Below are 13,753 nucleotides of genomic sequence, written 5' to 3'. Positions count from 1 at the left end.
ATCTGTTTGTAAACATTCAAGTAAGTATAATAATAAAAGCTAATTATTTTGTAAATTAATGTCGTTTTTCACTATTTAGTTCGATTATGTCTTACATATGGTGATAGTCGATTATTTGGAGTCGGCTTTCTGCTGCAGAAAACCACCGGTTTATGAATTTTCATACATGTAAGTCCAGATCAGACATTTGTAAAAATTCTTATTAAACTTTTTCATTCATAGGTTTTTATAGCAGCGTTTTTGCAAATATAACAGAGACCACCTTACATACAATACATAAACTACAGTTAGTAAGTTCTTTTAGAATATTTGCTAATAAATTGTAATAAATAAAAAGTTTTTATTTGTAGGACTTCACAGACGGGCAATTGCTGCGGAAGGTGTGTGTTGAAGAGCTAGGTGGCCCAACTATTGTGGTTTTTAGAAACGAAACGCGCGTATTTCTACCATTGTCTCATGTGGTGCTACGGACAATTTCATAGGAGACATGGAGCGTGTTGTGTATGATGGTGCAAATACCTGTTTAACATGTGACGGTCATTATGTGCCTAGTACTGCTACCTCTGAAATCAATTTGACTTCCGAACTGGCTGTCCACGTCGATACCTTACCCCATCTAGAACAATATGCTGTACGTAGATGTATGCGCAACACCTACACGAGCAAGTCCTCGCGCTTTAAGTCTACAATTACAGATAAGTTGTAATGATATATTTGTGAGTTATTTTTAAGTTTTTGGTTTACAGGTTTTTGATTTCTGTCTGAAGTAAGTGCAGCGTTCCAACACCTATACGAGCAAGTGCACCCACATTCCTCATATTTCCTCTCCGATTCATTACTGAGACACGTGGTATTGATATACGTAAATTTACAAACCATCACAATTACTAAAAGTGGATTATATTACCAATATCTAAAATTTTTCGATGTATTAGTTTTAGTCTATATTATTGTAATACATTTTCCTATTAATATTAGGGACGCAAAGTATATTAAGGTAGACAAATTTTAAACTATAAACTAGTAAATTTGTAATTTTTATTGCAAACTATTTTAACTCTTCTAATTTCAATTTTTTTCTTATATTTAGAAATGATCGACTGAACTTCTGCTTTCGCAATGTATTTACGGTAACATACTACATGTACCTACATGTATTGTTATGCACGAAATAAGAAAAAAAATTAAACTTTCTGTTTCATCTCATTCCTGTCGATTAAGTATATTTTGACCTTTGGTGTATTAAAAGACTTGTACTATTGTAGTAAATTAAACACATTAAATTCCTTTATTATGACTATTTTTTGTTCTCTTCCACAAAATATACTCAAATCTATTGCAAGATTATATATATATATATATATATATAATTGGCGCGGGTGGGGTGTTTGGCCGAGCTCTTCCTCCTATTTGTGGTGTGCGTCTTGATGTTATTCCACAAATGAAGGGACCTACAGTTTCAAGCCGACTCCGAACGGCAGAAAAAAAACACATACATAAGTAACATCACATAGTTCTGCGTGCTCTTGTGTTAGATAAACATCCAAAATATTCTAAATAAATATTACATTTGTTTAAAGAAAAAACTATAATTTTTCTGTCGTTTCGTTTTAATGTAGATTAAATAACCAATATACTTGTTTTTCTCTTAGTACAGGACTAATTAGTTACTTTACGTACTTTTTTACTACCTCTAGGCAAGAAGGGGAAAACATTTTTCCCTTTTTCCCATCCTTCGTAAATGCAGCCCTAAAATAAGGGAGTGTCAAAGCGCCCTTGTCACTACTTACCTAACCTTCTATAATTGAATCATGAGCACAACTCAGTATTGCTCAGCGCAGCACAGCGCAGTTAATAATCGGAGGTAACAGCGAGTGAATTTCGTGAGTTTCAATGTTAATTTCCTTTTTAGTTCGGTTGAGTTCAGTTCAGTTCGACTTTAAACGTTGTCGTAACTTCGCGTCGTTGTAGTAGCGCGACCGCAGAAACGCTGCCAAAAAATATTTAATACTTAAACAATAAAATTGAAGACTTGAAAAGAATTGCAATAGAGGTAAAAAAGGATAACAAAGCCTAAATTTATCAAATTCAAATTGCATAGTAAAAAGGTGAAAATTTGTATTAAAATGCAGACGAATAATTAAATTATTCGACTTGTGCTTGATAACTCAAAGCAGTTTCGTTTACAGGAAATGTTTGCGAAGTGTTGCACTATATTTGCTTTCTCCTACATTAAAAAAAAAAATTAAATGAAAAATTTTAGAAAAATGACTGCTTGTAATATCAAAAAAATGCATAAATACTATACGTATATAAGAAAATCAAATCAGAAATGAGCCTACAAAACCAATAAATACCAGCTCAAAATAAAAAATTAAATGCTTAAAAATATGATCAAATAAAATGAACAAAATAATTATTACAAATCAAAATCGAGAGAAAATTAAAAAAAAATTATATTTGTGAAACTAAACCAAATCATTAATGATAACAAAAGCGTTGTAAGGAAAAAATGTTTGATAAAAAATCTTTATATTAAATTTATTGCTTATTCTATTGAAAACTTAAGAATATTTGCCAAAGTTTACGAGTACCATTTATTTAAATTAGGCCATTTTATAATGAAAATGTAAATTTAAAAAATATTTATAAAAACCGCTATAAAGGAAGCAATAAATTCCTAAAAAACGGTCATAATATGAATCAAACTTCATTGTTAAATTTTCAAATAAGAAAAAATATAAAATTCCTCAATTATTTATTTAAAAAAAAAAATTGTTTTTAAATATTATTAACAAAAAAAAAGCTTAAAATGGTTCATAATATAAAACAATATTTTAAATGGGAGATAAAAATTAAAAAAGAAATTTCGATAAAAGCGCCAATAAAATGTTAAAAATGTTATAAATATATATGTATAATATAAAAATTATAAATATATATAATGAACCAGCATAATCAAATTAAAAGCTCCTACAACTACATAATTAACATTAATCATCACAAAAATTAAAAATTGCACCTCCTATTAAAATACAAATTGCAAAAGTCGCGATAGAGACTAGTAAGCCACAAAATAATTGCGGAGAAAAAAATCAAAAACGAACAAAAAAATAACTGCCGAAGACAAAAATCACTGGAAATCTAATTGAATATAATTCAAAATATATCATCAATTAAAAAAGTCAAAATTTTCAAAAAATAGAAATTCATATAATAAATTTAGTAGTACAAGGTGGTGCAAAATTAATCTCACTCGGAAGATTTATAATGCAATCATATTTGAGACTTGTGAACTACGCAGCTGCAGTTACTAATGGAAAAGTAATCGTACGCATAAAGGCCAAAAGATTTCCATCACTCAAAATCATTTTTTTATTTAATAAAAAGTTATTCAAAAACACAATTGGTTGATTAATTTTGACCCATCTTGTATTTTCTGGAAATTCTGTCAAATAAATTTACACATATTTGAGGAATCATTTAAATAAATAAAATTGTATCTATTAAATCTTGAAACCCTAAACTAAAAATTTTTCATCTTTGGCAAAGACTTTTGAGCAGTTTTATTCAAATCGGGAATTAAGTTTCAAAAATTACACTGAATATAAATCAGAGCATTTCAAATAATTGATAAAATAACAAATTAAAACAGTTAAAAAAAGGACAAATTTCTTTATATTATTTCTCAAAAATTCTCAATTAAGAATTAAGGAGTTTTTTAATGCTTGAAATCTTCATTTCTTAAAAACTAGCCACTATGTGATATGTGATTAAATTTCTTTCTATTCCATATAAATGCTTAAAAATAAAATAAATCATTATGGAGCTTAATAAAAAAATAGAAAATAGAAAAACTATATTTCCTAAAAAACTTGCAATTATAATTAAAATAAATTTTGTAAACAGAAAATACAGAAAAAAACCAACATTAAAATAAATTTTGTAAACAGAAAATATAGAAAAAAACAACATAAAATTTTACTACAAAAAAATTTTAATAAAATCCACAAACTTTCTACATTTTTTCATTTACAATTTCAAAATACGATGCAAAATTTCGCGAATGCAAAAAAAAAACAAAAAACAGTGAAACTACATAAACGACATGTACAATCCAAACCATTAAATTTTGCTGTGAAATCAGAGCAACGTGAAAGCAAAATAGCAAAACAGGCAAGCTGCCACCGTCATTACGTTTTGCTTCCAAGTTGTGCGATGTTTACTTTTCCAACATGCACACGTTCATACCTCTAAATGTGCAATATGTACATGTAGATATGTATGAATATATTTCTGTGCATGCAAAGTAATCGTTTCTGTTTACTTTTATTTATTAGACATTTCCTTATTTTCATCCGCTATGGGGGGAAAAATAATAATGCGCCCATACGCGTGGTAAATAGTCTACTCGGTCTCTTGAAAATAATTATATTTGGTGCGGCGCTGAATCAACACGTGACTCTGTCTAGCACCAACACATGCATACATATATATATAACTGATCTACGATTGTGTGTGCTCCCCTTTTTTTCAATAAATTTATCATACAACAAAGAAATAAAACCGGAAAATACTAAATATCAACAAAGCGTCCAACTATGACTGCACACTTTGGACAGCGGGAAGAAATAGTAGACAAAAAAAACGTGCAATGAACGTGAACGGTAAACGGCCCATCAGCTGTGCAGCACAAGGCAATAGAGCACATCGTTTGTTTGCTCGTCGGCCCCATCGCAGCTATGCAACAGCATAACAGCATGAAAAAGCTATTTGCAATACAACCGAATGCGTTTCGAGAAGTACCAAACTTACCAACATTGCACCTGCACTCTGCAGCCTAGACTCTCCATTGCTCTCTCTCTCTCTCTCTCTCTGCCTCTGTTTGCTGTTGGTCTTTGCTTTTGCTTTATTTCTTCTTATTTACATTGTTGCCGGCTATAGCGACAGCTACACCTCTGTTAAGCCACCTTCAGCTCCTCTGCTTAGCAACTCGCTGGTAAGTCGCCCGATGACGATCCAAAAGATCACCAATACCACTGTTAACTCCAACACCAAAAACATCAGCCCCATTAATACATATGTACGTACATCCATGTATTTATACATAGCAACTGTAACAGCAGTAATAGTTGCTGCGTTAACAGAATGGTTTTAGTTTTAGTCTTGATTGGCAAATCAAACGTTACGGAACAGCAAAAGCAACAAGAGACACGAGTAGACAAATGAATGAACAGTTGTACGGACGCATACTGTATATAGAACAATAAGAAAAACTCGGCTCACACTCAGCTGAGCAGTCATTTGGAACTATGGGATTGTGCAGTTTATAATTTGTTTGATTTTTTGTTTACGATTTGTTTTGTGTTTTAAGTATTCTTCAAAAGCGAAATCAAATGGAGAAATGAAACTAACAATTAAAATAGTATTAAATTTTAAAACTAGCAATAAGATGAAGTAATAATCAGAAGAATAAATTGAAGTGTAGAGAAAAGTAAATGCAAAGTCAATCATAACAGAAATCACACAAATAAAATAAGTAAAACAAAATGTTTAAAATATACAACAACAAAGAAAGAAAGAAGATTGTAAAGTGAAACAAGAACCTGAATTGGAGTACTCACAAAAACCAATAAGAGTATCTATGTATGTATGTACACATACTTATGTATATACAGATATACTCGTACATATTAGCGGCTACGATATGTGACGTTCAACAGCTGAACAGTTAAAAACAAAGGATCTATCAATTCCAGCGAAAATTGAAAGCATAAAATTATAATTTCAAACAATCAATTGAGTTCTTAAAGCTTAAGCTTAACCTCAAAATCATATTAAAACCATGCTTTTTCGATTACTAAAGAAGGGCCCTATCCGACATTCAACGCTTGCTGCCTATTCTTCTTTGGTTTGCCCTTTTTGCATTTTATCTTTCTGTATTTACGCAGGCGAGGAATGGAAATTCACCCAATGCAGCCAGCTAAATGCAAAAGCTAAAGTGCATACTACTATCACACTTGGTATGTGTACATATTTGTATAGCTGCAAATGTAAACTACTGACGTCATCGGCGATGCGAGGATTGAATAAGAATAAAACAATCAAAGTGTCGATTTAATGCGAAATGAAATGAAATAAGATGCGATTAAAAACGGTGTAAAAGAAATTGACATGAAATCATTTGATATTAAGTAAAATGAAATACAACAAAATAGTATCAAATGGATAGAAAAAAATTAAATTAAATAACAATAAATACTAAAATAAAAAGAAATTCAAACTGAAAAAAGTGTAAAAATGATTCAACCAAATAAAATGGAACTGGAAAAAAGAGAAAATTAAATCAAATGATCTTAAACAAAATAAAATAAAATATATTAGAATGCCAAAAATAATAAGAAAGAAACGAAATGAAACGAATAAAAATTAACAGCAAAAAGGAATGAAACAAAATGAATAGGAAATGAAAAATATAAACAAATAAAATGAAATGAAATGCAATTAAACTAAATAATTTAAAGTGGATCAAATGAAACAGTGACTGAATATAAGCTAATTATCGCCATTTGCGTGACACATGGAAAAAATAATCAAAAAACATCAAGCGGGTACCAATTACGTATCCCCAACATTAACAATCGGAGGGAGCGAAATGATTTTTTTCATCGGCCAAATATATTAGCAAAAAACACTTTTTGAATATAAATACTTGAAAGTAAATACACCTAATGGTCAAACTTCACTTTTTATTTACACATGGTATTATTTTTTAGCTATATGTAAGAAAAAAATTCGGTAAATATTGGCAATAACTTAAATATGTTGTTAATAAAAATATTAAAAATAACCAGATGATTGATATTGTCATATTGGAAAAACAAAAATCAATTCGCTCTGTCAGATTATTAATACTGAGGCAAATTGCATCGATTAGTATCCCCTTAACTTTATTGATAAATTTTCCATGTGCCCCGCAGAGTAGATAATTGCAGAAAATAATAAGAACTAAAGTGATAAAAAATCGAAAGAAATGGAATTGGAAATACTGGACGCATAAATATGAGCAAAAAAATTAAATGAAACAAAACTATTGGAACGAAATGAAATAAGCCAAAACGAAATGAAAAGGAAATGAAATAAAAAAAAATATATTAATGAAACGAAATTTTGTAAAGAAATTAAATTAAATTATACTAAATATATTAATATTACATGAAATGAAATAAAATAAAATGGGATTAGAGAAAAGAATAAGAAATGTAATTGAAGGAGACGTGTTCAAATGAAATTTCTTAAATAGAGAAACACCACACGCACACTCGACCCATGCCTCTGGCAAAATTATTTAAAAAAAATTAAAAAACAAAACCGTTAAAAACCAGTTCATGAGCTTTTAGTGCAAGAACTGACTGGGAGTTGAAACGCTTCTGTTTTCGCCACACAAAACAACTAATTTAATTGAATTTAGAATTGTTTTCGTTAGTGGTTAGATCCCCTAAGGGAGTTCTTAGAGGAAGGCTAACTTCACCAAATTTGTTCAGCTCCCATTGGTTTTGGGAGCAAAAGGTGAAGTTTCTTGAAATGCGCGGTTTGGAAATTCACAACCAAAAATATTTTACCTAAAAATAAATAAGAAGCAGCCTCTGGAAGTTTTTTTACAAAAAAATAAAAATAATAAAAAGTTTTTGGTTTCCATTTTTAATTTACAAAAATTGTACTTTCTACGCTCAGAAAAATAAAGAAACATTTCCAAAAAAATTGTTTTTAAAATCATATTTTAACTTTAAAAAGTAAGAAAACAAAAATTTAAACTGAAAATGTTTAAAACTGTTAAACTGAAGATATTTCACTTTCAAAACTCTATATTAAGGCTTTCAACATTGAATGAATTATCAAACTTACAAACAAAAAATTTTAAAACTTTTCCAGTTTACTTCTTTCTTCTTCAGAAATTACAAAAAAAAAAGGCCCTAATATTTTCAACAAAAAAATTTTAATTTTTCAAATAAAATTTTAAAAATTATAATTTATCCTAAAAAATAAAATAAAAATCTATAAAACTTTTATTTGACTTAAAATTTTTTCACCAAAACCGAACATACATATATATGTAGGTACATATTTGACTTTAAATAACACACCAACATTTTCAACATCGAATAAATCTCAAAATTATTAAATTGTTTTCAAAATTTTGCATTCTTAATTCTTATCATACAAAGCCTACAAATAAATCGATATTCAGAAAAATGTATGACAATATGCAAAATACTTGGATCACTTGGCATGGAATCGATTTATACAAAACGTTTTAGATGTTCGCTGGATCGAGCGAACCGAAATCAAATACATACTACAGTGGCATCTATAATCTCAATATCATTTGACAGAAATATGAGTGTACAATTTTAGTATCATGAGACGGAAAAATCACAAAATTTAATAGGAACCGTTCTTTTTACTCCATTCCATTAATAGTGATTTAATAGGTAAATGAATAAATTTTTCAAAATTTTTAGATCGATCGATTTCGATCATTTCATACATTTCAGCATATTTTACGCAAGGCTAACATGTGTACCAATTTTCATTGGGATATCAGTTCAGCGCACAAATGTACATCATACCAGTCTCGTATAAAAAAAAAACACTTTTGTAGACCTGTGTAACCGTTAAGTGAAGAAGTTATGTAAAAAAAAGAAACGAATTAAAACGTGCTGAAAAAATTCAACGAATTTTAATGAAATCTGGTAGAACAAAATTTGAATAAATTAATTGAGTTGAAGCGCTTTTAAATTTATTGTTATGATTTTCAATTCTTTTCGTGTCAAGAGGTTTATTATTTTATTTTTGGGTGCCGATATTTTCGTTATAATAGGACTATGAATAAGTTCGTGCGGTTTTTTTTCGAAATTTGAAACTTTATTGACGTAAAATGGTTACAAATTTAATATTCGAAATATTGTCCATCGCTTACTACTACTTTTTCCCATCTTTCTGGCAATTCACGGATTCCCTTTGTGAAAAATTCGGTCGGTTTTGCCGCAATCCACGAATCGATCCATTTTTTGACTTCATCGTAATTACGGAAGTGCTGGTCAGCCAGGCCATGTTGCATCGATCGGAAGAGATAGTAATCGGATGGCGCAAGGTCTGGACTATACGGCGGGTGGGGTAGGACATCCCATTTGAGCGTTTCTAAGTATGTTTTGACCACTTGTGCAACATGTGGCCGAGCATTGTCATGTTGCAAAATAACTTTGTCGTGTCTATCGGCGTATTGCGGCCGTTTTTCTCGCAGTGCTCGGCTCAAACGCATCAATTGTCGTCGGTAGACATCCCCCGTAATCGTTTCATTCGGTTTCAGTAGCTCATAATACACAACACCCAGCTGGTCCCACCAGATACACAGCATAACCTTCAGGCCATGAATATTCTGCGCCGACGTCGATGTTGAAGCATGGCCAGGGTATCCATACGTTGCCCGACGTTTTGGATTGTCGTAATGGACCCACTTTTCATCGCCAGTCACAATTCGATGCAAAAAACCCTTTCTTTTGTGCCGTTGAAGCAGTTGTTCGCATGCCATAAAACGGCGTTCAACGTCTCTTGGCTTCAATTCATACGGCACCCAATGGCCTACCTTTCGGATCATTCCCATGGCTTTTAAACGTTTGGAAATGGTTGATTGATCAACTCCCAAAGTTTTTGCAACCTCTTCTTGCGTTTGAGCCGGATCTTGATCGAGCAATTCCTCCAATTCGGTATCCATGAACTTTGGCGGCGCACCCTCGCGTTCTTCGTCTTCCAAGCCAAAATCACCACTTTTAAAGCGTGCAAACCACTTCTGGCACGTTCGCTCAGATAGAGCATGCTCACCATAAACTTCCACCAAGATACGATGACTTTCGGCTGCTTTTTTCTTCATATTAAAATAATGAAGAAGAATTCCCCGCAAAAACACATTATTTGGCACGAAATTCGACATTTTCAAGTGTGGTAAAAATATTGTTGTTTACGCTTCAAATAAAAAACTTATACTGACGTTTGTGCCTTACGACAGTAGCTCTCCAATGAATGTTTGGAAATGTGGATCGATGGAATAATAATCAAGTTACGCCATCTGTTGTAAAACCGCACGAACTTATAAATAGACCTATTAATTGATTTTTATACTAAAAAGGAAATTAAAAAAAAACATGTTTTCCAATATTGCGCCCGATTTTCGAGGAAAAATTAAGAAAATAATAATTAATAATTATGAAAATAACAACAATAACTATATGAATAATAATTAATAATAGTAAAAATAATAATAAAAATAACAACAACAACAATATGAAAAACAACAATAATAATATTAATATAATAAGTGTATATAGTGATTTTTTATATTTTTTTCAAACTTGAGTGATTTCGCCTTTGACGGCATTATTTTGCATATTACTCCTTGCCATGCCTTATTCTGCCTACATCTGTTTTTAATTACGATTTTCGAAAACTAACCAAAATATGGCTATAATTTATTATTATTTATTTAATCGAATTATATCGTGTTAAAATTTAAAAAATATTCGATTTTTCGATTCAAAAAATTATTACGAGCTTCATGTAAGAATCCATCCGCACATAATAAATAATAAATGTAAACAAATTTTTGAACCTGGCTGTATCGAAAACTATTTCTCAAAGGTGTCAAAAAAGTTATGCTGAGTTTGCCATTTCTCCTTGAAGACCAAAAAAAATCCATCCAATTCAGTCAATCAAAATCAATCAATCAAAATTCAATCATCGAAATGAACCGCAAAAAAAAAACAACTTCCTTGATTCCAACAAAAATTTTACGTAACCATTGGAGCGTTTTGGTATTTTTTTTTTTTTCAAATGAATAAAAAACGTCTATCACAAATTCTTTTTTTAACTTTATTTTTTTATTTTTGTTTTATTTATTTTATGATTTGGATTGGAATCAAGCAGTTAGAGAGCTCAAAATTTCGATCCGATTCGACACTGATGTGATAACGCTCTACGATCTACAGAAGCAAAGGAGAACTAAATTTATAATAAATATGTTTATCTTACATGAACATATGTACGTACATACATGCATATGTATGTACATATACGTGTGCATTTTAGTAAAATAAATATTTAATTGAAATTCTCTATTCGATAAATTTCCATTGAAAATTTCCATTTGCAATAACAACAACATACTAGATACAGATAAGGCTAGCTCAGCAGCTACGCCGGTGTTGGCTGCCATCAGCCACTTGCAATCTGTGTGTGCTTAACGCACGGGAAATGAGCGGTGCCCCAAACAGCGTTGAATAGTAAAATCGATTCACGCCCGCAAAACACGTGTAACGTCAAAAACTGTAATAAGCAAGTCATGAAATAAAGCACTTGAGTGATGTAGCAAGAGAATTTTAGAGAAACTAACGAACAACAAATCGAAAATCAAAGCACGAAGAATGAGTTTATCAACAAAACATTGCTTGGAAATTTTCCACAAACAAGCACACATACATACATGTGAATGTAATTTTTACAAAATAGTACGTATGATGCTACCCATAATATAATACATTTTTTTCTCTTATTTTACAGTTGATTAAACAAATAAACGCACATACAAATAGAAATTTAAGCCAAATTTATCAAAGTCCAAAAAGAGAAAATGCCAATAATGATTTGGCTACTACGAAAATTTACTTTCTGACGTATATTATTTTGGTTAATAGCCCTAAACACCACATAGTGCCACCAACTAATCCCACCCAAAAAAAGTGCCCAGAAATCCACAACGCAAATTAATATCGGTTACTGAACTATTTGCTACGTCAACAAATAAGTAACTAAACAATATTAAATTTCAAAAGAACAGCGATGAACAAAAGTCAGAACGCGACCAAAAGATAATATGCGCGGATAAGAGAACAAAACAAGAAAAAACACAACAAAATACCCACCGATAAAAGAAAGAAGTCAAGTGCCAAACAACACAAAGCATAACAATAATACAAGCGAATATAGAAATAGTAAAATAAAAACAATACGTGCGTTGAAAAACAAGAGTTCAGCAGAAATATCTACATACATACATATATACAAGTATAACAAAGCAACGAACTCAAGGAACAGCAACATATCCACCCCCCACTAACTAGACAATACCAAAATAAAAAGTGATAAAAACACGTAAAATCAAACATCATCAAATCAAACCCCATATTTACAAATTACAACTACAACTACAACGTAAAATATGAAGCAAACACGCAAGGTTGCACCAGATGGCGGTTGGGGTTGGGTTGCTTGCTTCGGGGTCAGTTTAGTAAATGTGAGTAGACTTTTGTTATTTTCCATCTTAATAAATGTCTCATACGCACCTCTACAAATGTCCATTAGCAAAATCAGTTAATTCGCATTTCGATCAGCTATAAATATTTATCATTTATTAAATATTCGTAAGTTCTTTCAGACTATATTCAAATACAGTGTGTTAGAAATTGGGTGTCAAATATAATATTTAATAAAGAGCCTCTCAAATGACACGCTCACATTTTTTCTTTAGAATAAAATATTTAAAAATTTAGATTCTATCAGGTTTTACTATTTTCATTCAAAATACTGCTCTTAACAATAACATGTGGAAAAATAACATCTTTTAAATGTACACCATGAACGCGTCTTCAGGTAAAATCCGCCAAACAATCAATTCGTGAATGCCTAATTGTTGAGAACGTCGAGATGTTGAAAGTTGTTCAGCAAGACTTTCCGCTACAGCAGCAATATTCTCAACAGAACGTCCAGTTTTTGGTCCGCCAGTGCCTTTCTATCCTCTACAGAACCAGTTTCTTCAAATTTGTTCACTTTCCTTTAAATTATCGACTCATTCGGATGATTATTTCTACCAAAAAAATTACTAATTTTGCGACATGTTGTTCACTTTTGAAGGACCTTTTAGATGTGAAAAGTCTTAATCAACTTGGATCCGCAAACTAACATGCTTGGCGATATGGAGCGCTATTCTTTTCTGAAATGAAATAAAAAATAAATTTGCATAAGTAGCTCGAAGTTGTCTCCTTCCTTCCATTTCTAAGCAGAGGCAATATCTTTGTCTGAAGGGTACTGGAAATCCTTCTAAAACACCTTCAGTGGCTCGGATTTGGTAACATTTTAAATTAATTCGTAGTTACAGCTCTTCAAGGCCATTTATAAAAGGTTTTTCAATTGGCGCGGGTCGATTTTGGCGCCCAGTGGCAGCTATTTTGTTTTATTGACATCTGTCAAATATTTTGTTTATTATTCAGTTGTTTACGCCAAAGCATTATGGCAAGTTACACGATTGAACAGCACGATCAAATGATAAAACTTTATTATCAAAATGAGTGTTCATTAACCCAAACGTTGCGCGCATTGCGTCCATTTTTCGGTAGACGTGGTGGCCCTTCCAATTTCTTATGGGCCATATTGAAGCATATGGACCTAGACGACATGTGGTTCCAGCAGGACGGCGCTACGTGCCACACAGCAAACGCCATTTTATTCCATTTCAACATCTACCCACCCTTATTAAAAAACCCTTAGGATTAACATAAGCTAATATCTTCAAACACAAAAAAGTAAAGAGATTTTTAGCCACCCAAACAATGCATAGTGAAAATGAATAAATTCATTTCTTGTGAACCCAGCCTCAACAATAAAAAAGAGTGGGGACATCATTGCGTTGAAACCAGAGGCAAAA

The 13,753-nt window shown here is 31.3% G+C and overlaps 1 protein-coding gene across 7 annotated transcripts in view; it reads left to right on the top strand.

Moving 5' to 3' along the window:
• Window positions 1–1,873: 1,873 nt before the first annotated feature.
• Window positions 1,874–13,753, top strand: part of LOC128858379 (uncharacterized) — a 98,908-nt gene continuing 87,028 nt past the window's right edge. Inside the window, exons 1-2 of one of the 7 annotated variants that reach the window (XM_054094596.1) lie at window positions 1,874–2,053; window positions 11,614–12,346. In XM_054094596.1, coding sequence (XP_053950571.1) covers window positions 12,272–12,346 — 75 coding nt within the window. In that variant the 5' untranslated portion in view covers window positions 1,874–2,053; window positions 11,614–12,271. Of the gene's footprint in view, window positions 2,109–4,081; window positions 6,024–11,613; window positions 12,347–13,753 lie in introns of those variants that run through there. The other 6 variants (XM_054094599.1, XM_054094598.1, XM_054094597.1 and 3 more) reach the window with 6 other exon arrangements.

Source organism: Anastrepha ludens, chromosome 3 (assembly GCF_028408465.1).
Source record: "Anastrepha ludens isolate Willacy chromosome 3, idAnaLude1.1, whole genome shotgun sequence".
Lineage (NCBI taxonomy): Eukaryota > Metazoa > Arthropoda > Insecta > Diptera > Tephritidae > Anastrepha > Anastrepha ludens.
The sequence above is the reverse complement of the archived record's forward strand: the minus strand, read 5'-3'. Positions and strand labels throughout refer to the sequence as shown.